The sequence below is a fragment of the Microsporum canis genome, genomic scaffold (genome assembly GCF_000151145.1).
Source record: "Microsporum canis CBS 113480 supercont1.9 genomic scaffold, whole genome shotgun sequence".
NCBI classification, from domain to species: domain Eukaryota; kingdom Fungi; phylum Ascomycota; class Eurotiomycetes; order Onygenales; family Arthrodermataceae; genus Microsporum; species Microsporum canis.
In genome coordinates, this window is record NW_003299161.1 from 290,159 (window position 1) to 312,917 (window position 22,759).

General features: G+C 46.8%; 11 protein-coding genes across 11 annotated transcripts; 7 read left to right on the forward strand and 4 right to left on the reverse strand.

Annotated features, from left to right (window-relative positions):
- Nucleotides 1-237: 237 nt before the first annotated feature.
- On the forward strand, nucleotides 238-1,423 carry MCYG_08570 (dienelactone hydrolase family protein; the record flags this gene model as incomplete). Its single annotated transcript, XM_002842693.1, has 3 exons — nucleotides 238-610; nucleotides 904-1,040; nucleotides 1,094-1,423. 3 exons carry the CDS (start codon nucleotides 238-240, stop codon nucleotides 1,421-1,423), a joined length of 840 nt encoding a protein of 279 aa, XP_002842739.1.
- A 381-nt stretch (nucleotides 1,424-1,804) lies between these two features.
- MCYG_08571 (laccase-1) lies at nucleotides 1,805-3,686 on the reverse strand (the record flags this gene model as incomplete). The annotated part of the gene is made up of 3 exons (XM_002842694.1): nucleotides 1,805-2,165; nucleotides 2,232-2,302; nucleotides 2,358-3,686. 3 exons carry the CDS (start codon nucleotides 3,684-3,686, stop codon nucleotides 1,805-1,807), a joined length of 1,761 nt encoding a protein of 586 aa, XP_002842740.1.
- Nucleotides 3,687-4,394: 708 nt separating this feature from the next.
- MCYG_08572 (conserved hypothetical protein) lies at nucleotides 4,395-5,367 on the forward strand (the record flags this gene model as incomplete). Its single annotated transcript, XM_002842695.1, has 3 exons — nucleotides 4,395-4,896; nucleotides 4,924-5,273; nucleotides 5,323-5,367. The coding sequence occupies 3 exons, from the start codon at nucleotides 4,395-4,397 to the stop codon at nucleotides 5,365-5,367; spliced, it is 897 nt and encodes a 298-aa protein (XP_002842741.1).
- Nucleotides 5,368-5,638: 271 nt separating this feature from the next.
- On the reverse strand, nucleotides 5,639-6,474 carry MCYG_08573 (LysM domain-containing protein; the record flags this gene model as incomplete). The annotated part of the gene is made up of 2 exons (XM_002842696.1): nucleotides 5,639-6,215; nucleotides 6,296-6,474. 2 exons carry the CDS (start codon nucleotides 6,472-6,474, stop codon nucleotides 5,639-5,641), a joined length of 756 nt encoding a protein of 251 aa, XP_002842742.1.
- Nucleotides 6,475-7,497: 1,023 nt separating this feature from the next.
- On the forward strand, nucleotides 7,498-9,099 carry MCYG_08574 (monocarboxylate permease-like protein; the record flags this gene model as incomplete). Its single annotated transcript, XM_002842697.1, has 4 exons — nucleotides 7,498-7,801; nucleotides 7,871-8,076; nucleotides 8,150-8,444; nucleotides 8,666-9,099. The coding sequence occupies 4 exons, from the start codon at nucleotides 7,498-7,500 to the stop codon at nucleotides 9,097-9,099; spliced, it is 1,239 nt and encodes a 412-aa protein (XP_002842743.1).
- Nucleotides 9,100-10,451: 1,352 nt separating this feature from the next.
- MCYG_08575 (acetylxylan esterase) lies at nucleotides 10,452-11,681 on the reverse strand (the record flags this gene model as incomplete). Its single annotated transcript, XM_002842698.1, has 5 exons — nucleotides 10,452-10,631; nucleotides 10,711-10,790; nucleotides 10,872-10,962; nucleotides 11,037-11,463; nucleotides 11,536-11,681. 5 exons carry the CDS (start codon nucleotides 11,679-11,681, stop codon nucleotides 10,452-10,454), a joined length of 924 nt encoding a protein of 307 aa, XP_002842744.1.
- Nucleotides 11,682-12,144: 463 nt separating this feature from the next.
- Nucleotides 12,145-12,516, forward strand: MCYG_08576 (uncharacterized protein; the record flags this gene model as incomplete). Its single annotated transcript, XM_002842699.1, has 1 exon — nucleotides 12,145-12,516. One exon carries the CDS (start codon nucleotides 12,145-12,147, stop codon nucleotides 12,514-12,516), a length of 372 nt encoding a protein of 123 aa, XP_002842745.1.
- A 483-nt stretch (nucleotides 12,517-12,999) lies between these two features.
- On the forward strand, nucleotides 13,000-14,720 carry MCYG_08577 (conserved hypothetical protein; the record flags this gene model as incomplete). Its single annotated transcript, XM_002842700.1, has 3 exons — nucleotides 13,000-13,208; nucleotides 13,273-13,771; nucleotides 13,800-14,720. 3 exons carry the CDS (start codon nucleotides 13,000-13,002, stop codon nucleotides 14,718-14,720), a joined length of 1,629 nt encoding a protein of 542 aa, XP_002842746.1.
- Nucleotides 14,721-15,462: 742 nt separating this feature from the next.
- MCYG_08578 (uncharacterized protein) lies at nucleotides 15,463-16,184 on the forward strand (the record flags this gene model as incomplete). Its single annotated transcript, XM_002842701.1, has 3 exons — nucleotides 15,463-15,509; nucleotides 15,696-15,762; nucleotides 15,852-16,184. 3 exons carry the CDS (start codon nucleotides 15,463-15,465, stop codon nucleotides 16,182-16,184), a joined length of 447 nt encoding a protein of 148 aa, XP_002842747.1.
- Nucleotides 16,185-16,592: 408 nt separating this feature from the next.
- Nucleotides 16,593-17,790, forward strand: MCYG_08579 (conserved hypothetical protein; the record flags this gene model as incomplete). The annotated part of the gene is made up of 3 exons (XM_002842702.1): nucleotides 16,593-17,365; nucleotides 17,479-17,515; nucleotides 17,757-17,790. The coding sequence occupies 3 exons, from the start codon at nucleotides 16,645-16,647 to the stop codon at nucleotides 17,788-17,790; spliced, it is 792 nt and encodes a 263-aa protein (XP_002842748.1).
- Nucleotides 17,791-18,145: 355 nt separating this feature from the next.
- Nucleotides 18,146-19,569, reverse strand: MCYG_08580 (uncharacterized protein; the record flags this gene model as incomplete). The annotated part of the gene is made up of 6 exons (XM_002842703.1): nucleotides 18,146-18,403; nucleotides 18,427-18,530; nucleotides 18,682-18,892; nucleotides 19,159-19,309; nucleotides 19,442-19,488; nucleotides 19,549-19,569. The coding sequence occupies 6 exons, from the start codon at nucleotides 19,567-19,569 to the stop codon at nucleotides 18,146-18,148; spliced, it is 792 nt and encodes a 263-aa protein (XP_002842749.1).
- Nucleotides 19,570-22,759: the final 3,190 nt, after the last annotated feature.

Genomic DNA, 22,759 nt, shown 5'->3' on the forward strand with positions numbered 1-22,759 from the left:
GACGCATGCTGCAGGTCCCGGCGCGCGGCCGGACGGTACTTACATGGCTCAAAGTATACGTCCAGAAGAGATGCTCCGATGCGCTCAACTCCGGAAGCTTCTGACTGCCCTTCTGTTTTCTAAGAAAAGTCGGACTACTTGAACCTCTGGTCCAGTCGAGCTTCGGTTTCTCGATAGACCTGGTCAGAGTTGCATGCCAGTGTGATATTCTTTGCTCTTCGCCCTACAGGGTCAAAGATGTCTTCGCAGTTACCAGGACGGGTGTCGAGGCGTGCCATCCACTCCGCCTTAAGGGCATACCCGGCAACTCTATCGCCAGTACCGGACGCCTCTACCTCCGCTATAAGATCACCGTCGCCGTCCCGTGCCCTGGCCACTTTCCATCCTACAACCAGGAGCATTTCGACCTTGCAGCCAACGAATATTTCACAGCAATTGACAAAGGCTTGTCCTCCATCCCTTTCCATCAGACCCTGCCTTCAGGTCGCCGCCATGTCTACCATGCCCGCTACCCACGGTCATAACGAGGCTTGCTGTAACATCCCACCGGTTATAACGTCGGGATACGTTCCAAAGGGCTCATACGAGCCGCTTGGTGGTTTGAAGACGTGTAAGTAGGGCCTCCTACTCTTGGTGATTTCTTAGCTAAGTACTAGACTGGCTTTAGACGTCACTGGCGCTCCCAATGCAACCAAGGGTATCGTTGCCGTATTTGATATATTCGGCTACGTCGACCAGACTGTTCAGGGCGTTGATATCCTTGGAGCCAGCAATGATGGCAAATATAAAGTGTTTATGCCGGATTGGTTCAAAGGAAATCCATGTCCCACCGAATGGTAGGTCTCTAGCTTCTTAAAAAGAAAGAGGGCGTTCACTAATATATCACTGTCAGGTACCCTCCAGATACCGAGCAGAAGCAGAAAGATCTCGGTGCATGGTTCGGTAATAATGCTCCCCATGGTGTTGCCGACGCATTGCCAGAATACGTCGAGGCCCTGAAGGCCGCTAACCCTTCTATCAAATCATGGGCACTCATTGGTGTAAGTCCTTGGTCCTTTCCTCTACCTGAGAAAATCCATTAACAGCCTTGTAGTACTGCTGGGGGGGCAAGGTCACAGAGCTTGTAACTTCGCGTGATTCTAACCCGTTCTCGATCGCTGCTGGCATCCACCCAGCCATGGTAGACACTGCCGATGCTGGCAAGATTCGCGTGCCATATATGCTCCTGGCCTCCCAGGAAGAGCCAGCCGAGACCATAAAGGAGTTTGAGAACAAGTTGAAGGTTCCCAACCACGTCGAGACTTTTGGTGATCAAGTTCATGGCTGGATGGCGGCGCGGGCCGACTTGGCCAACCCCAGATCCAAAGAAGAGTATATCCGCGGCTATAAGACGGTCCTTCGCTTCTTTAACCAGTACTGGTGAATTAGGGCAGTCAATAGATACTGTTAATTCCGAAAATAGTTTTCATTGCAGGCTTGCACTTATCACTTGTATTATCAGTAATTGCTCACACTCTGTAGCTCCAAAATAGCTTATGCGATTCGAGATTAGCTCGTCTCGATATTCTCCTGAGCTTTGGCTACAAACCAGTTAAAATCGTTCATTCGATGGGAAAGAAAATTTGTTCTGAATCTTCAAACTGCTCTAGAGTGATATATATACGCTAAAATGGTGAACCCGTTTCTTAAGATATTATAGACATTATACGTTGGATCTATAGACCGGGTGTGTGCAGGCTAGGGGGGCTCAATGTCAATTCCAGTCAAATTTTATAAACTCCAGTTTTATTAATTCAGCTTACATCTAAATACCCGAATCATCCTGTGGCCATGGCGAACTGGGAGACCATTTTTCCCATGAGGCACAGGTGTTGTCGAATACGGTTTTGGCAGCAGTGCCTACTGATATGGAGTTTGGACTCTCAACGAATTCCAATGCCAGGCCCTGGCTGCTATGCCATGCGATATGGCAATGGATGAGCCATGCGCCAGGATTATCCAGCCGGAATGCAATGGCAAGGTATCCCCTTGCGGGAAGCAAAGCAGTATCCCGTCGCGGTGCGTCTTTCATCTGGAAGGACTTCATACTTCCATCCCATAGCTTCCCTGTCTCTTGAGCAAGAATCCAGAAATCATGTCCATGAAGATGGATGGGATGAGCGATACTGTGGGACAAAGTTTGTTAATTTTTTCTCCTGGGGTCATCTGAATGGGGAATGGGTGATATTTACTTTGAAAAGAGCGCTGCAGCTGTGTTTTCAATGACTAATACCGCCCATTCATCGCCAGTGGGATTTTTTCTCTGTTTTTAAGTGTTAGAATGGGTAATATGTTCGAGGTAATGGATAATATCTTACCTCAACAGGTACAACGTTGTAAGGGGTAGGGAAGTCAGATGCGTTGTTAAAGATATACTTCAAGGTCGGCTTGTTCCAATCAAGGGCAAGGCTGCTGCCATTGATAGTCCACTGGAATAGTGCCGTATGTGTGAGCCGTACGTTTATATCCTCAACAGTGGTTCCAGTGATGCTAGTGACATCAAACTTAACACGGGGCACTAGCTTTGTTGAAGGCTCATCTGCGCAAATATTCGGTGGCTGAACGGTACTGGTAGTAGTGGGGGTTTTGGTACTTTTGGGATTATACCGCACGATGCCGGTAATGGAGCCTGGGTTATCATTTGCAACACCCTGGCATGCTCTCAGCCAACCGCCACGCATCCAATAGTCCCCCGGGGTTGCGTTTGCTTCAACAATCACATCATATCTCTCTCCAACATTGACCAGCACGCTATCAGTTTCATACGGGACAATGGGCACAAAATCAACGGCAATCACCTTGAGCTTGTGGCCGTCAATATTGAACTGAAATAGGCTGTCCATGGCAACATTTGCCAGACGGATGAGGTACTTCTTGCCAGGTTCAAAAACAGTCTCGAATTTCTTGCCACCGCCCACGCAGTTAGGGTCCTTCGAGCCAGCACAGTCAAACGTATTTGTGCCATTGATTAAAAGGTTGTTCAGTGACTTGGTAATACCATACTTCTCCTTTGCACTCCAGTCGGTAAAAGTGGACGTATGCGACCAGTCTTGAAGAAATAAAACGCCCTTATCCTCATCGTAGTTGGCTGTTGCCGGGCCCTTGAATATAAGCGGGCCAAATAAACCTTCTGTATACTGCAGGGAAAAGTGGCTATGGTACCAGCTTGACCCGTACTGGGTGACCTTGAATTTGTATGTGTAGCTTTCTCCTGGGCGGATAGGGCACTGGGTGACACCCGGGACTCCATCTTGTTCAACACTGTTGAGCTGACGGACACCATGCCAATGGATAGCGGTACCGTTGCTCTCCAGGTTATTAGTGACATGGATGACGAGATCATCTCCCCAGTCTGCAATGATGGCGGGTCCAGGCATGGTACCGTTGAATGTCATGCAGGGCCGTTTGTATCCATCCTGATTGCATGTGCCCTCCTGAACTGATAGCCATACCTCGACAGTCTTGCCTGTGTCTGGAATCGTAGTGTAATAGTTCGTGTCGACGTTATATTGGCCCCAACAGTGCCGTGACGTAGGTGTGTTCTCGCACGAGTCAGCCCGCTTCACGTCCAGGCTTTGGCTTGCAGTCCAAGGTAGAGAATAGCAGCTGGGGACAAAGGCCAGCAGGGAAAGGAGCGCCAGCTTCATGGTGGGAACTGGTGGGTTTGCACTCCAACAAGCCTAACGTATAATGATGAAGATAATGGAGGCAATCACTGAACACAGACTGCCTGCCACAGGATATCGGCGAAAAATATATAAAATGACCCAGAAAATCTATTCAGCGAGGTTTCCGTGTACTTATGTTCCCCAGCTGAGCAGCCATAATGTCTGGCTCTCACCAGATAGAGAGTAGATGTGGGCATAGCTAGTCTGCTCCGAGGAAGGGTCCCAAAGGAGGTAAAGCTAAGGCTCCAGCGGGTATGGAGGGGCCCATATAGAACATATTGAAGGAATATTGCGAGTTAACTGCTCCGTACGGAGCGAAGAAATGACCAGGGCCAGTCGTCTTCCTGCTGATAGGGCGACGTTTGTACTATGTATGCAAGTTGGCAGGGATGTTGCAGCAGAGAGTTCGAGAGGCGCCTTTCGGAGAAATCAGAAGAGGACAGTCGGAGGATGCAAAAAAATAGCCGTATCGGAGGAATGGCGAAGAAGGGATTATTCGGAGGATAGAATGAAATAAACAAACGCTCTTGTTGGCTCAAAGATGTTCGAACTGACCTTAGGAATATTGGTAGTTTTGTATATATTTGGTCAATTGACCAGTTGACCGCCCAGTCCAGGGACTAGTAACTGGATGCTCTTCCTCGTTTGCCGGATTCAAAGCAGATATCTCCCCATTTGCTTGCCAGGATGAGATTCTTTGCCTTCGATTGCTTGATGAAGCTGGTTGCTCTCTTTGCCTTCCTAGTGAACACCGTCACAGCCTGCCAGCGATCCCTCCCGCTTCCATATCGAGTGCTCCATCAATTTCCTGACCCTACATACCTGCAGAGCCTCTACGTCCGCTCCAATGGAGACATCCTCGTAACCACTGCCTGGCCAAATGGGACGATATACTACGTGTCTGGGCCCTCGACCAAGTCGCCCAAGGTCTCTCAAATCTATGAGTTTGATCCAGAAGTCGCAAATGTCGCAACAAGTATCATAGAAACACGGCCAGACGTGTACGCCTTTTACGCTGGAAAACAAGTGCATCTAGGCATCGGTATCAACGGCACTTTCGGCGTCTGGGAGCTTGATCTTCGTCCAACTCGCCGTCGGTTCAACCCTGGGAAGCCGATCGTCAAGGAGCTTGTTCACATACCTAACGGCGGTCTGTTATCCGGATTGGATGTGATCCCAGACAAGCCGAGTACTTTGTTAGTCGCTGACTCGACAGTTGGCGTGGTATGGCATGTCGACACCGTCGCTCGCAAGTACAAACTTGGAATTGAAGATCCGAGCATGCGTGGTCCTCCCTGGGCTCCTACACAGTTCGGCATCGATGGTATACAGTACCACAAAGGCTACCTGTACTGGACCAACAGTTTTGAGGCCAGAATTTACCGTATCCGAATGACACGTCAAGGATTTGCAGCTCCAGGCGCCAAGGGCGAGCTCGTTAAAGAGATCCGCTCATTCTTCCTCGACAACTTTACCTTTGGCCCGCGCAACGGCGACACTATGTGGATTGCGACCAACGCAGATAACCGTCTGATTACCGTCTCACCTGATGGAAATGTCACCGCTGTATTAGGTGAACCAGACGAGCTAACAGTATCTGGAGTGGTCCAGCCAGCCTTTGGGCGGCTCCCTGGTGACACTAATACCCTATACGCTATAACGTCTGGGGCGTTCAACTTCCCGATCAACGGGACAGTAACGGAGGGCGGGAAGATAATTGCAGTAGATACTACGGGTTACTGTTAGATTCCGGGCAGGATGGGAAACAAATACCGTTTTGTCTGGGAGGAGAATGAGCAGTATTGAAAAGACTCCAATTTATCCTCAAGTTAAGAACTTAGTAGGGTTGAGCCTAGCTGTGACCCTCAGAGGAGCATAAATAAAGATATTATAATCTGCCTTGAAGTAAACAGAAGCAAATGGGTTGTTCCTCATGCCCTGACACAGACGTAATACCCAGCCCAGAGATTTAAACAGGTGGCTCCAACTTCAGGATTCCAATTGTGGAATTCAGCATCGGAAATCCCATATACCTCCTCAATATTGAGGCAGTTCTCGTTTTCCTTAACGTAATGGAACGCTCTGCAGCTACGGATCGTTCCTGGCTGTTGAGGCCGAGGCTCGGGGTTCGGCGTAGTAGTTGTTATCGGCCATGTGGGCTTCATTGTAGTTATTGTGGGAGGCTCCTGGCTGGAAATGCCAATACAATAATACCATCCAGCATAGAGGTTCGTGCATTCGGAGCCGACATCAGGATTCCACGCTATAAATTGTTGCAATGTGAACGAATGGAACTTTTCCTCGGCTATGACTTTGCAGTTGTCGTTCTGCTGTGCTTTGTACCATTTAACACAGAGTTTGGACACATTTGGCTGGCTTGGACGCGGTGGATTTTCCATCCAATGAACACCATTAGGAAGGGAGCGAGGGGCTAGTTGGTCTGATGAATCGTGTATACCAACGCAGATAATTCCGCCTGGCTGGAGCCTCGAGCACCTAGTACCAAGTCTGCAAAGATAGTATCAATTAATAAGAAGTCAGCAATTCCCTACTTTCCGTATTACTAGCAGGAACTTGAGTGAACGCACTTATTCAAGCGAGAGAGCTCCTGGGGAGGGATATCATATTGTAAGGCAATTCCCAAGCAAGTCTCTCCTTGGAGCACTTGATGATAGAGCGTACACCTGTGTGTTTCACCCTGCTGGACGACTTCCCCCCGAGTGAGGGAGGCAACGAGAAAAATATAAATGAGACCGAGAATAATCATGGTAGACCCTTTGAGCTTAAGACAATGTAAACAGTTTGAGGAAACGGGAGATCGTGGGGCGGCGTAAGATGCCCTTTTATCTGTTCGGCCAGGCACAGTCTACAAATAAGCAAACTTCACGATTACCTGAGTATTTGGGTATAACAGATTGCTGTGAGCAATCTCTAGCATAAGCAAAACCAGCATAGGGGCGGTGTAAGTGCTCTCATAGCAATGTTTGCTTGATACGTAGCACTGCTGGACACCAGATGACAAGTACAGAACCACAAAAGTAGCCCGGCGGGAAAATTATAGGGCCAGTATTGACAATAAAAGGCGATACGGTGTCTCTGGCGCACGAAGTGGGCGTCGTGACCTCATGTGTCTATCCGCGTGTGTGTATCTGTGACTCGTGAGAAGCTACCATTTGCTGCTTACCTATTTGCAGAGCATCTTAATTGTATTACACGAAATTGTAGCCTTCCAGCTGGTAAGACAGCCCGCTAAAGGAGAAGTTATTCAAGCAACGGGGTTGCCAACGACTTGGGCATGCTGCCAGGCTCAATCCACTGGCTACTAGGTATTATTTAGTATGGCGTCAATAGTTCCCTCATCGCGTAGCGGCCAGCAGAATCGTGTAGCGCCGTATGTTCACCTTCTCATCTTCCAGTCAAGATATAAAGCTGTGTGTGACTAGGCAGAGGGAGAAAATCCTTGCTTGTATCAAACATCGAAGAGGAAGAAACATTTCCTTTTTTCCCCAAAAGTAGTAAAGCCGCGAGTGACGAATAAATCCGAGTGAGAAGTTTCGGTTTTACTTCATCTCCGTCGGTTTAAATGTGACCCGGAATTAAGCTTATCACCGAAGATATCAGAGCATGAGAAAGGAAGAAAAAGGGAGAAAAGTTCGAAAGAGTGAATGGTATATAAAAAGAACGAGGGGCTGCCGGTTTGCGAGTCAGGGAGTGATTCGCTTTGTTAGTCTGTCGCTTTTTATAACGGTCATTCTGTGTCTTTTTTTTGCGGGCCGGCCAGACGAGTATCATGATGGAAGATTCGACTACTACTTCGCAGACTGATACAGTCAGCCTTGAGAAAGGCTTGAGGTCGCCGGTTGCACAAAGTCAAGAGCTTCCCAGTCAAGACAGCAGCGGCCCTCCAAAGGATGCTATACCCAACTTTCCAGAGGGCGGGTTCAAGGCGTGGTTGACGGTCTCGGGGGCTGCAGCAGCACTTTTCGTTTCGTTTGGATGGGTCAACTGCATCGCCTTGTTCCAGGCAAACTATGAGATAAATCAGCTGAAGGGATATCCCAGATCTACCATCTCCTGGATCACTTCGATGGAATGTAGGTACCTGGTGGCAGGATGCGGCGTTTCGCACGGGATACGCCATTGCTAATCATTGGTAACGATAGTCTTCTTCATGATGTTCATGTCTCCGGTTGCAGGAAGACTGTTTGACAGATACGGACCGCGTGTGCCACTGCTCATCGGAACTGTATTACACGTTTTTGGCCTTATGATGGCAAGCATCTCAACGAAATATTATCAGTTCGTGCTTAGCCAGTCTGTCTGCTCAGGAATAGGAGCCTCGTTTATCTTCAACCCTGCAATGGCAGCAGTACGTTCTTCATCTCCTTCTCCGATAACCTCCTTGAGCATGGAAAAGGCATAGCTGCTGATCATCATTCCAGCCTCAAACATATTTCCGCGAGAAGCGGGGCTTAATTGCCGGCCTCACCGTCGCCGGATCATCGCTGGGCGGAGTTATCTTCCCGCTCATGGTTCAACATCTCCTCCCGTCATTGGGGTTCGGCTGGACGATGCGAACCTGTGCCTTTTTGATACTTGGTATGCTCGTCTATGCTGATTTGACGATCACGTCAAACCTCAGCCACGGCCCACGTCCTTTCAAGCTCATGGACTATTTCCGCCCTCTAAATGAGCTGAATTTCTCCCTCATGTGGTTTTCCATGTTCTTCTTATTTTGTAAGTGATTTTGCCCTGCTGTTCAATGTCAGAACAAAGGGTCTAATCCACTGTCTCATAGGGGGAATGTTCATTCCTTTTAACTACATTGTTGTGTCAGCAATCCACTATGGGATGCCTCAGAGCTTGGCTTACTCGCTTGTGCCAGTGCTCAATGGCGCCAGGTGAGCCAAGTCCCAATGTCACAGGGCGAAAAATAGTCAGAACTTCGGCTAACCTAGGCAGCTTCATCGGTCGCACTGTGCCCAACTATCTTGGCGATCGCGTTGGCCGGTTTAATGTCATGATAGTCATGACACTGTTTTCGACAATACTTGTATTGGCACTGTGGCTTCCAGGCAGGAGTACGGGGGCCATCTTTGCATTCGCCGCTTTATTCGGCATCAGCTCTGGAGCCGGGATCGGACTTGGACTCCCACTAATTGCACACGTATCCCCCATGAAGGAGTTTGGCTTTCGAATGGGGATGGTCGTGTCTATTGCCTCTATTGCAATGCTAACCAGCCCTCCAATCGGCGGAGCAATCGTGGCTCGAGACGGCGGCAGTTTCACGTATCCATGTGTATTTTCCGGGGTGAACTTCCTGATATCAGTAGCTGGCTACACAGCACTGCGGATTCGGTTGGGAGGATGGAAAATCGCAGCCAAAATATGACCTCGAGGTATCACAGTGGCTTGATATGCACCCTCTCCGCTCAATGACCTGTCAGACCCCTCAAAAAAGAAAAGAAACGCAACCACACAAAGAAATAATGAATATTACGGGTTGCTTTGTACATATCTGTTTATTTCATCTGTTGTATTTAATGTTAATAATATACATAGATTGATGCGTGGTGGGTGGCTTCCAGTCTCACAGCGTGCCTTGTAGGAATTATTCCTCACCACAGATATCCCTTCATCGGTGGAATGTTGGTTTCCTGCCCGTTGTTAATTCTCGTCCTCGTCTGGCATTTTCAATAATCGAAATCGAGATGTTTTTTTTTTCAAGAGGTTCAACTGAGGTCACCTGATCTATACATCGGAACGGATTAACTATGACCTAACAAACCGTGTTAGTAATGCTTTTCTATACCACGTGATTATAAACTCGCGTCTTAACCAGAAAACTTGAAAATTATTTCTAACAGATACAAGAGATCCAACAGCAGACACCAGGCAGCCGTGGGTGCGGCCTTGTTTCTCGTTTCTGCCCGGTCATATTTCTGTTTAATTTACCTCTGTTCCAACTGTGATCCAGAGGACCATATAACTCTGTTGATACCAATCCGGCTGCACATTTCGTTTGGCACCATATATAACGAGATTGAACTATCCAGGGATCATATGGCTTGCATTGCGTTGTGTCAAGCTATTTATGTATTATACTATGTATAAGTGCAACTGACCTGAAGAGCCCTGGAACTTTAAGGCCTATCCCACCGTTATACACTGGAGAAGGACCATTCCGAGAGGCGCTCTACTACCCACTTGTCATCCTATCATCCACCAATCCATCCTCCATCTTTATGCCTGTCGAAATTGTCGATCGCAAATCTATTATGTAGAGATGATGTGGCGATTTAATTTCTCCTTACAAACGGAGGGCCCTCGATTCCCACTATTGTGGGGACAGCATTGATGCCCACAATTTTGCCATGGCCCTTGGTGTTTTTCATAGCCCTCGATCAGGGTTTATAATAGTTCGCCTGCTTGGCCATGGTATAATATCTTATGCGGTAAAGAGAATAACAGCCTTAATGGGCTATTCATTTTCTCTTTATCGCTCCATACTATGTACATAGTATATACATTAATGGCTGTTACATCGATACCATGACATAGTCGGGCAAAAAAATTGTTTCTTGGCTCAGATTTAACGGCTTTGTGACGTGTAGTGCCTCTGATGATGTGTCGTAATGGCTGAAGTAAACATGTTCAATGTTGGTGATTAGGTTCGCATAGGGCAACGCCCTACTGCTATTATATATATACATATGTTCATGTATATCAATTTGTGAGCCTCCTTCAAGAGCTCTTGACCTTGGAGACGACAAAAGCAGCGGCGTCAGCGCCGTATTTGGCAAAATAACTACTATGGACCTTTCCATCGGTACCAGCGTCGCAATACACATCTCCATCATCGCAGTACGAACGTCGGATATTGTCATATCCAGAGCACTCCTTATCGTTGAGACGGGGGAACCACTAATTTGTTTCATGGGGGGTTAGCTTATTCTCTTCAAGAACAAGTCTTATGTTCAGTGTATAATTGAGAGGAACATACCCCATTGTGGTCGCTAGTTCCGACGTTGTATGGAGCACCGACAACATGGGTAGGATCTCCCATCAACACAGCCGCAACAACTAAAAATTAACGTTAGTTGTGGTTCGTGTCTGATATTCTGCATAAATATCGCCATCAGAAGATTAATAAGTGAGGCGTACCTTTCTTCCCTAAAGTGGGTGCAATTGGCTCGGTGGATGGGAAGAAAGCCTCATCAGTTCCACAAAGAGTGTCGCCAATAACTTGGGCCCCCTATACGGTTTAGGGTTGCAGTTAGAAACTATGGCAGATTTAATGCAGCCATGGACAAAGGCTCTTCTACGTACCTGTGAGAATCCCATCAACACAAGTTTGCTCTGTGGGCAACGGGTAGCATATTCAGTGATCATCTTCTTCATGTTGGTGACGCCGGTGGCAACGGATTTGGCATAAGTGGGGAAGATGGATGCAGGGTAATCCAGGGCGGCAGAGTCTGCCGTACCTCCCAACATGTTCTCAATTGCATCGGCGATGGGCCCCTGAGGACCTTCACCTGGTTCCTCATTCGTTCCTCTGGCAACAATTATATGAACAGCTTTGCAGTTGGCATTATTTGGGACGGCAGCGCCGCTAACACACAGGGCGAGAGGGAGTATAAGAGAGGCTGTGAGAATCCACTTCTGCATGGTTGTGGCGGTTACTTCGTTCCCTTTGGCTGACTGGATATTAGAAGACTTGCAACTGGAAGTGGGTTGGAGGCCTTTGGTGAAGATTCTTCCTCTCCAGCAGGAACAGTTAGCCAAATTTATATCTCAGCAACTTGCTGCGGATGCCCGAACGACCGACCCCCGCCGACTCATAATACAAAGGGCGCCCACTTGGGCGGATGCTACGTCCTGGGACCATGGAGCTCGTGAGAAATACGTGCTCAAATCATCCCCCCCCCCGCATCTCCAAGTCCGTTCTTTACTCTCAACTAGTCCTGGCTGCATGTTGACAGGCTTCTGTCACCCGATTGGGCTATAACCATCAATGTAGCTCTCTGCCAAAGAAACATCCGGAGAACAAACCACGACCACCATTGTGGTGGGGATCCAAGTGGGACCAAGTTCTTGCAGAGTGGTGATGCCTTTTTGTTTGTAAGCATAGGCTGATTTATACATGTGTGCATACATAGTAAAGGTGCGATCCTGCGTCGTATATGGTATAAGCTTTGGCTTAGGATCGACAGCCATAACGTGCATAAATAACTGGATGGATGCGCCGGCGACACGAACCGGGCCTCGGGAAGGTCAGTAGTCCAAGCTGGCTATCGTGGTCCTGATACATGTGATAAGGACAATCCCAGGCTTCCCTACTTGATGCATACCTGCAGCAGAGCGAAGGAGTGCTTTTCGTACTTAGTAGAGGCATGTCTGAATTGATAGGTTTCTGACCTCTTCGAAGGGGAACATAATGACAACTACGGACTGGCCGGATAACAAAACCTTAAATTCTAAGCTGCCGAAGATCGTTCAAAGTTATAATGCAGAAATGGGTCCCGTTACTCGACTTTGGTCTGAAGGCACACTCACATATTGCTGGAACTGTGTTGGCTGTTGTACGACCAGAGAAGTTCCTGTTTTTCATGATACCTATATAACCAGACTTTGGATCTGGATCACCTGGTTGATCTTTGGCGCCTCCACGGCCTTATTGGACAAAGGATCAAACCTCCTTCAAATACTCGTCCACCAGGGTTTGCCAGCCTTCCCACAAAAATCTGCCTTGGGACTCTCCCATTGTAGGAGAATGATTTGCTACTGGAGCTTGGTAGACAAGGGATAAAACTTGCCACCAATCCAGAGTTATGCTCGTGTTCGATCCCGGCCACAGAGGAGCTGAGGATTTCCATCATTACAACATACTGTTTAGAGGGTATAAGTATTTCACAAGGTCACCAAACTTCGAAGGGCTCTAGCGGGGTAGAGCAAAAGCCATATCAGCAGTGAATGATGATATTGGCCAACCCCGGACCATCTCCGCGATGTCCAGCACTTCCAGGTTGGAGGGGATTCGCTGCATCCCTGTAGATATACAGCCAAAGGCCAAGCAGACGTGACAGGTAGCCACTCTGACAGGTTTTGATGATGTAGAAATAAATGCACCATAAGCAGCTCTAATACGCATATATATCTCCTACATAGAGCAACTTATTAGAGATTTACTACCATTTTCTTATATGCTGCTGCCAACTAAATCTCATCACGTGATATCGAAATTATTTTACATAATACATGACTTACATAAGTATTTGCTTTCAAGTTCAAGATGGCGACTCAAGAGGCTGAACAACTTCATATATCCAAATCCAAGATGAATAACGAGCAGTTTCGTCGGTTGCTTCTTGATAACACAACTACTTCCCCTAGACAGGCTAATTCTACTTCAAAAAAGACCTCATCTGGTGAGAATGCAACTTCAACTGAGAGAGGCAGCGCGTTGGGATCGAGAATGCGATCCAGCATCCCCATGACACCGTAAGCGCACTATCTCACATGTTAATGATTTTTCCAGCCTATAGTAACGTTGAATTGTGGCTAGCCGCGCGGTTTCAGGAGTAGATTTCGCTCGCCAGTTAGCAGAACACAGACGCGACGTGCAGGGACAGCCACCACCGAAGAAATTCAAAGCGGCTACAGGTCCAAAAGGGTTTAAATATGCACGGGGTTACGAGGATAGGGCATCACTACGGCAGAGCAACGAACAAAAAGCAACAGACGATCGAGAAGAGCGAGTTCGCGGGTTGGAAGAGCTGCTGAAGCTAGGAAAGATTGACCAGCCCACATTTGACAAACTGCGGTCTGAGATCGGCGTCGGCGGTGATGTCTCGAGTACTCATTTGGTCAAGGGTCTTGACTGGCAGCTGTTGAAAAGGGTCAAAGCAGGTGAAGATGTTACGACCAAGAGCCATGACCCCGAACCCAGCACTGCTGATGACGAGTTCGAACGGATAGTGGAGGAAAAAGAGAAGCATAACGTTGAGAGCATTGCAATAAAGGAGAGGGAGAAGAAGAGAGGCACCCTTGCGCCTTTGGCACAAGTTGGAGCAAAAGATGACCCGCGACGAGATTTTGAAACAACTGAAAGCTAGCAGGCAAGGAGCATTGCCACAAGCAGAGCCGTCCCTTGGAAGCAAGTTCAAGAAAATCGGCTCCCAGGGGAGTAACAAAAAACGATGGATCGAGACGGATGCGAACGGGCGACGGAAAGAGATATTAGTCATTACAGACTCAAGTGGGAAGACAAAGAAAAAAACTCGGTGGCTGGACAATGCAGGAGAGGTGAATCCATACCTGCTTTCTGTGAACAAGGACGCAAAGCCGCTCGGTATGGAGGTTCCGGCAGAGGTGCTGGCAAGGATGACGTCCACCAAAGATGTGGAGGCGGATGAGGATGAGGATATATTTGCTGGGGTTGGAGACGATTACAATCCGCTGGCCAATGCCAAAGAGGATGAGGATTCTTCGTCAAATGAGGAGGGTGATAAGAAAAAGAGTCCAAGTGTGAAGGAAGCTTCCCCTCAAGCTGATACAGAAACTAAGCTCGAACGGAAGCTCTCATCATCACAGCGCCGTGACTACTTTGCGACTGGTAAATCTGGGCAGCTGGGAGCCTCTGATGAACAGCAGCCAACTGACCGTTCAAACCCGTTTGTATCCGATCCCACCATTCGAGACGCTTTACGGAAGGCTGCGACGATCGGGATACACGACCCGTTATCTGATGACGACACCGATGGCGTGGCTAATGGATCTGCTCTAAAGCATAGATCCTTCTTGGAGGAAGCCAGGCGACGGGAGAGAGAGGATGCTTTGGATATCGATATGGGTTTCGGTGGGAGTAGATTTGGCGATGAAGAAGATGAAGAGGTCCTTGACCGGGGAGGCTCCAGCCACAGCAAGAGAAAGCGAGGGCCAAAGAAAAAGAAAGGAGACAAGAACAATGTCAGTGATGTGTTAAGAGTTTTAGAGGGAAGAGGTAAAACTTAAGGTATGGGATAGCAGGCAAGGAATTGATAAAAAGACATCCCCCCGATGGCCCTAAGATACGCTCAATAATAGCCCAGTTTATTCCTTTTTCCCTGGGTTCTCTCGTGGCTACACGGCCACAAATAATCATGGCTGCGGTCAGCTTATCGTTCCCTGAGCCGCGCGTTGTGCTAGATCTGATGCCTGCTTTCATATTTCGATATTAACCGCTGGTGCCTGGATGCAAGCATCCAAAGACAAAAAGTCAGGCTGTAGCAAGGCTGCCGCAGATGAGTTGTCATAATCTCATTTATCAAGGTAACTTTGGGCGATTACATGAATGGTTATTACTCCATACTATGTACGCAGTACGCGCCAATGGTTTACAGGCTCTAGTCAGTGATAGGTGGTGCTCCATAACCACAGGATATGACACCTACTGTGATACATACATTCTCTGTATACATGCATGTAAGAAACTCTTCCCAAACACACACTTGCATGATCGCTGTCTTTCCCCCACGTTTACGAGCCACACCCTGATGCTTCCATCAGCGGATTCTGTCCGTTTCATCTCTTGCGGCTCTTCCATTCGTCCTTTGTACGGAGTACAGCGAGCCAAAATCAAGATCATGTGATCCAGCGATGACTTTAGGTTTTTTAAGCTTATGTAACGCGGGTATAAAGTCTTGGCACTGACTGCAGCTTATTTTGTCGTCTATCTTGATTCCTGATATTAATATCAGCAACTCCTACGGAGTACATGGCCGCAAAGGCTTCAAGATGGCACATTCGAGGTGGAGTAGGCCAGTAGACGGCTTCTTTTATCACAGTTTTGCCGAAGGATGATAACCTAGGTTCTTGAGCGCTTTGTCATCCCCATCTGGGCTGAATCCATGGATCTTGGTTGGCGACCATTGGAGGAAAAAGAAAATTTTGCCTCTCGCCTTTAACGCCTTCCTCTCTGGCTCACAGATGGTCTTATGCATGTTCCAGGGACAAGCCAATGAACTTCGATGCCCTGAGTGAATTCAACCCATACCAAAACGCCCATCTGAAAAAGGTTTGTCCAAGAAGACACACCCAAAGAAAGAGGATTCGTTACGTGTGCAAAAAAAAAAAAAAAAAAAAAAAAAAAAATTGACTCCTCAGACAGGATTTGCTCTGAGGGAGAAAGATGGCATTTCTTCCCCTTCCCAGTCACTTGTCTCCGTGATGCCACATGTCTGTCGTATGGACCATTGGTTCTTCCAGTTCGTTTTGCACGAATGTGCCACAGCCACCTGTCTTCCTGTTCGGCTGGTCACTCAGGTTTCTCGGATGATCCAGCAGGATTTCTGGAGTCTGACTTTTTGTTTGGTGAAACATTATGCAAACACCATGCAGGTTATCACAGAAAATACTCCGGGCATTTTCCTCCGTCAATATCGAAGTATGTTCAGGTACGCCTGTGGGTTCTATATGTGCTGGGCGATACGCCCATAATCGATACGGGGCGTTCAGCTCGCTATCTCGAAGTTCCCACATCCAATGGCCTAGATGCAATCAGGGGAATGTTAAAACTCCCTTGATGCTCCACACCTCCAATATCGAGCCATGCCACGATAGGCGCTCTTTGTCCCATCCAATAGCAGCCTGGCAGGAGAAAAAATAATTCAGGGCAGAAACTTTGAACAGGCGGTGGTACCTGAAAAGGGTGACCTCTTTTGGGCGTATATATTCCTTCATTCGCCCCAGATTTTTTTTCTTCTCCTTGTACATCCCAACTCTCTTTAACATACCAGACTTCACTCCTTCAAGTCTCCCGATTCACTCCTTACTACGCTTCTGAGAAGCGCGCCAATCACTACCTTGTTACCAATTACTTTCACTCATTGATCAATTATTCACGCTGCTAGAAAAAACCTGCGCAAGCTTTGCTCGATTTTAAATCAATATCGCAAAAATGGTCTCCTTCAACGCTCTTTTTGTCGCCGGAGTCTTGGCTAGCTCTGTCATCGCTGCTCCTGTCAAGGGGGGCAAGCGTGGTATGGCCTACAATGACCCTCAGGCTGTGGCTGCTTTCAAGGGTACTCGTGCTTTCTCCTGGGCCTATAACTGGGGTTCTAGCTCTGGTAACATCTTGGGTGGAATCGACTACACTCCTATGCTCTGGGGACAGAAGTTTTTCGGCCAATGGGCCGAGTCAACCCCTTCTATTCTATCTACCGGTTGCAAATATGTTCTCAGTTTCAACGAACCTGATATCCCATCGCAAGCGAACATGTCTCCTCAGGATGCAGTCCAAGCACACAAGCAGTACATGAAACCCTTTGTTGGAAAAGCCTCTATCGGTTCCCCTGCAGTTTCTAACGGTGGTGGCGAGATGGGTCTGAGCTGGCTGGGCAAATTCCTTGACGGCTGTGCAGGGCAATGCAACATCGACTTCCTCAACGTCCACTGGTACGACTCTGCCCAAAACGTTGCAGCCTTCAAGAAGCACATCACCGATTCTGTCAACTTGGCCCACAGCCACGGTATCGACAAGATCTGGCTTACCGAATTCCGCGGAGATGGTGACGAAAACTCTCAGGTCCAATTCTTACACGAGGTTCTCCCATGGCTCGACAGCAATGCGGGCGTTGCTCGTTACTCCTATTTCATGGCTGATGATCTCGTTAAGGGAGGTCAGCTCACTCCTGTTGGCAAGGCCTATGCTTCTTAAATTCTTGGCTTGTCTATTTGTTCATATTTGGAATGGAGTTTTGTATTTAGTTTTCTGGCCTGACTAATAAAATAGCTTGGGCATTCACTCGTTTACGGTTTTTGGCGTTCTGGTAATGATGTATTCGAGCTGGCTCGTTTGATACGACAACTTGATACCCAGTAACTTAGCGTATATCGGTCTTTCATATGGCAAAAGTAGAAATACTATCCAGACACTCTGGTCGCCCCTGAGTTAGGGCACGGGAACTAGTAGATGGACTCGTCGTTCTAGACCTAGAAATGCAGGGGTAACTCCAGCCTTAGCGAACTAGTGAACTGTTTCTTCCAGAACTGACTTCGTACTCACTGTAGGTTTCATCAAGTGCATACGAAAGATCCGCACTGAGCATGGAATTCAGCTACTGTGTTTTCTATCCCAACAATTAACTAATCCGGTCTGGCAACCTCCTTGAACGACCCCCTTCCGCATGAAATGAGGCTATGTTGTCTCAGGGATTCAAAGAGCGTGCCTGAGACATAGTTAAGCGGTCTAGATGGGAGCTATCGTGCTTCTGTTCCACCCGAACAACGCACCCACTTGTTCATGATTCTGATGACGCGGTATAGATCAAGGTTTGTTAGGTGTGCTATAAAAGATCATGGAGCCGCGGTATTCCCTCGTATTATGCATGGTTATTCAACTTCATGCTATTTGACATATCCACCAGAAATTATCATCAGCACTCTACGTTGACGACCAACTATTTCACGGCAACTTGTTCCAACACTCGATATGATAGAGCTAATGCATAGTAGTCTCCATGACCAAGCCGCTTGCAAGCTGGGGTATACATAGTAGATTCCAACCGCGCCACAGACCACGACTGAAACCGACAAAGAGATATAGGCCTATTTTTTTCTTTTTTTGAAACTGAAAGGCCCCGAGGTAGCTGTATTGTGTCTGCAGTTCCAGTTGCTTCCATGGTCGTCGTAGTATCATTTCTTTCACTGACTTGGTTCTCGTTGCTGTATGTCAGTTGGCGGCATCCTCATCCCAACGGCCAAGTTGCCAGTTCGAAAATATCTCAGAGAAATCGCTGACAATAGTATCTTTTAGCCACTGGTTTGCACTGCCAGATGCATATCCTGAGATCAACATACCAATAGAGTTGAATGTCCAATCCACATAACCTGACCTCTGGTTCCCTGTGAGATATCCTCTTCCACGTTCAGCCATGGAGAATGATACTAATTCTGTGGTTTCACCAACGCCCGCTTCCTGGCCATATGGACAAACCCATTCGAGTCAACCATGCCGTAACTATATTTGTGGTGAACCGTTTCTTAAATCTTGTCATCTGCCAACCGTCCTCTTCCTCACTAACGGGAATTGCTGTAGCCAGTATGAGATGCTGGATACTATGCCAGGCGAGATCTGGCCTCACGCTCAGAGCAAGAGCAATGGCAACCGCAACTAATAGTACCGCCGCAGAAGAAGTCGTGAATTTCTAGTTCAGGGGTATACGCTTATTGGAGCTGAGGTACAGATGGTACATGATACCAGAGCAGTCAACCATCTTCTGACTCATAACGTTCAGTGCAGACGTGGGATCGTCTTATCAAACACTCCAACAGTAGCAGAGCGGCAAGTACTGCGGCTGCCTTTTCTTTGAATACAGATGGTTTGAATTTTGCTAGCTGTATGTATCTAGTTGTGACCTTAATTCTGCATATCCGCTGAGTTCTCCAGCAAATGGCAATCTTCAAGTCATGCCAGGGCTTCATCTCTCAAACGATACCCATATCCCGAAACAGGAGTGGCAACTACGATACCCTTAAGGGCAGAGATAACCCTTCTTTGCCATTCAAGCTCAATAGAATAGGGACAGTAATACAATCCACAGCTGTACATCGTGCGGGCTACGCTACCGTATACTGCCTAAATCAACCTATGTTTGACTTAATCTTAATACCCCATTGCCTCCTAACAATAGTGTTTTCTCGGGATATGCTAGCAGCATCTTCCTTCGGCTTGAAATCTCTGCACTGCATTTTACATGGACAGGATTTGTTGCTTTGCTTTGGCAAGCCTAGCCATTGCAACCTCTATTACCGGTACGAGACCTCAATAGTTTTCTCGAAGTAGTCATATAGACGGACTTACCAACAGACAAGAGAGCAACATCGTACCCAGATCTTGCTGCGACCCCTATCTGGGCCACAAGTGCTGAAAGCGTTAGCTTATTGCACTACTAATTGGCTATAATATGAGGCATTCGTACCCAGAGTTTGGTGAGAATCCGACTCAGGTGAAAAGCACCGAGGGAGTTGACCTAGCTACCCCGTGGATTTATTTATATGTCCATCACTGTTGATATTTATTATAGTTTCACCCTGGCTAGGGAACTTGGGATTTAGAAAAATTTAGCCAGTTAATAGCATCTAAGGAATCTCAGATATAGATATCAGATTCCCACGACTCCCTGTATTTCCTTTCGCCTTTCATGACCAGTATCCTTTGTTTCCTTCGTAAAATCCATGTCCAGTTGTTTCCCCTCCATAAACCTAATACATGCATAGCAGAAAATTCCTTATTGTCCCGTTGATATTAATGCATATCATGTGTCATATGCATATAATTACGTGGATTATCATTCCATTTTTCCCAATTATGTTCATGTAACGTTTGGAAGTAGTACATAGTATAGCAAGTCAGTCCATACTATTCCTTGTTAGAAGTAGCATCTTAGCTTTAATTTAGGGTGAAGGGAGACATAATGCGCGTGTATAATGCAGGCTATAACTTCCGTATACATCCACAGGAGAAATACACCAGAATATTTCTCCTGGCATAGCTCCTTCAATGCTACTCGGGTTTAAAAGCACTTGTTGCCGTGGATTTCATCTTATCTATGCTTTTAATAACCAAAAAGCTGTCCATTCCTGTCAAGATGTTAAATTTCATAGTGGTTTCAAGAATATACCCTACATGTAGCGAGGAAAAGAGTATGCATCTACCAACAGACGATAGCAAAAATGTTTATATGCCAGAAGCATATGAGGTAAGCCTGCAAGGCTTATATGCTGCTAGGCCTAAGGAGGGGTAACTGAAAGCATGGGGCGGTTTTTGACGAGTCAGAACACATAGCTAGTATATTTGGCAGCGTAACGGCTTTTAGCATGTAACATTTGTACCGTAGGAGCTCCCGTTATATGAATAATCCAAAACTCAGTGTTTGATAATAATATCGAAAATAATTGAAAGACATAGTTAGGGTTTTCGGGTGGATCCGGTCTCCGCATCCGTCCCGTGTTTGTTCCAAGGTGTTGGAATCCTTGGCGCGCTAGTTAGCCCAACTCTAACAAAATGTTTCGTGCGTCTTCTCCATGCATGCTTGCAGCAAGTTATCCAACATAAGCCATGGATGAAGTGTTGGTAAGTAGCTATATAAAATAACCCGTGTACCCTGTATTGTGGGGACTGCTTACATTGCAGTTAATTTACTGACCTATACAGATAGCCCATTTTCCAACAAGTATTTACACTTATCGCGGCGTTCGGAAGAATAGTATCTGTACGGTTGGGCGATATTAGAATAGGTTGACGTATGTCAGGCTGTCAAAGACCATCAGGGTAAATTTTCGGGAGTAGATATCCCGTCTACGTTGATGCGGGGGAAATGCTTGTTCCTTCTGCCATTTTATATGTATATTCGAAGCTATGCTTTTTTTCTATCCTCTCTGTAGAGATCACATTCCTTCTCCCAAGCTATGATGAATCCAGAGAAGTAAATTATGGATATGGAAATTGAAATCTCTTGTACTTCACTTTCACTTTCAGATCTAGAAAATACCCCTCTTACAAGTAGGCCAGAGGATTTCCCGCAAAGGGGGGCACGGCAGATAATGAAACCGCAGTAACTACCGAATAAGAGTCCATTGTGTAAATAGTGGTCACTAGTAATAGCTCATTGTATCCTTATCCTGCTGGGGCTAATAGGTTATACTAAAAGAGACACCCAAACGACATACACATAGTCAACCCAGCAGAGGTATAGAAGCAAGAAAATCTAATCACACGGAAATACTATTGAGACACACCAAATATAACACTAGATATTAGATATTACAGCACTGCTCTAATGATCTAAAAATTATACCTAATCACTATTTCAAAGGTATTACCAACTACACTGTCTTTCGGAAATATATCTTACCTTACAGCAAGCTCGTGAGGGTGTAGATATCGGAGTTAGCTAGAGAGATGACTCACATTGGCCCCATTGCTTTGGCTATCTACGTTTGTTATGCTGCTCAATTCTTCTAAGAAACTCAAGCACACCTGGGTCCTTCATGGCTGCTGACCTGTTGCTAGTCAATTCTATGTTTTGCGGAATTAACCTTGAAGTACCAGCCTTTAACCAGGTCCAACGCGGTACTGCAGTCAGGGTAATCGACGATGTCCTGGAGACTAGATACTGTCAAGATTCAAACCCATTAGAGGAGCTTGTACGGCAATATAGCCCTAACTCACATTATGAGGAGTCCGGACACCCATTTGAAGTTCCTAATGGATCGTGACGTAGTTGGGAGAACTGTATAGTTTCCTTCTTATCGGCTTGAAATAAAGGAATGAATTGTTTGGTCATTGTATAAACTTCCTTGTAGTTGGATTGTTAGTACATAAATCTCCATATTTGTGTTTCAGGAGGGTGGTGTTAGTAACTACTTAGCCAAATACCAGTACCCAGTTCAATGTTATATGAAAGAAATAACCATTCAATAAATCCGGTAATTCTCTGTTTTAGCCATACGCCATTGTCTACATCGTGACGATTATTTATGTGCGAAGTAGGGCTTCGACCCTGATGGCTGGCATATTGTGTATATCTCCTTACCACGTCAGCGCTGCTTACATCTATCTTCTTGTCAATTACAGCCATAACCAAATATAGTGCTATTCAATAGTCGTAATGCCTACCGCAAAAATTGTCAAACCCGCCCCCCTCATTATTTCCAAGGTAGCCGTTCTGGATATGCAACAAAGATCTCTCTTCTCCATCATTTCATCCACATGGCCCTGTGGGCCTGTTCCAACAAACTGACACTGTAAAGAAGAAGAATGAAGCGCTTGGAATTACCATCGCGCTTCGATAGCTTCTTAAAGGGCCGATGAAACTTCTTCTGCCCGAGGCTAGTCCATCGTCTTATACCTCTGGTGCTCTGAGCATAGCTCAGCTGGGCCTAGGTACCGCATAGAGGCACCGAAGTCGGCGTTGGAGGCTATCATGTTCATGTCAGTATTCGCCTAGCAAAGGCGTATCCGCACCTTCGATTCGTTGTGCCATGTTTGGCTAAGGGTTCTGCTGCAATGA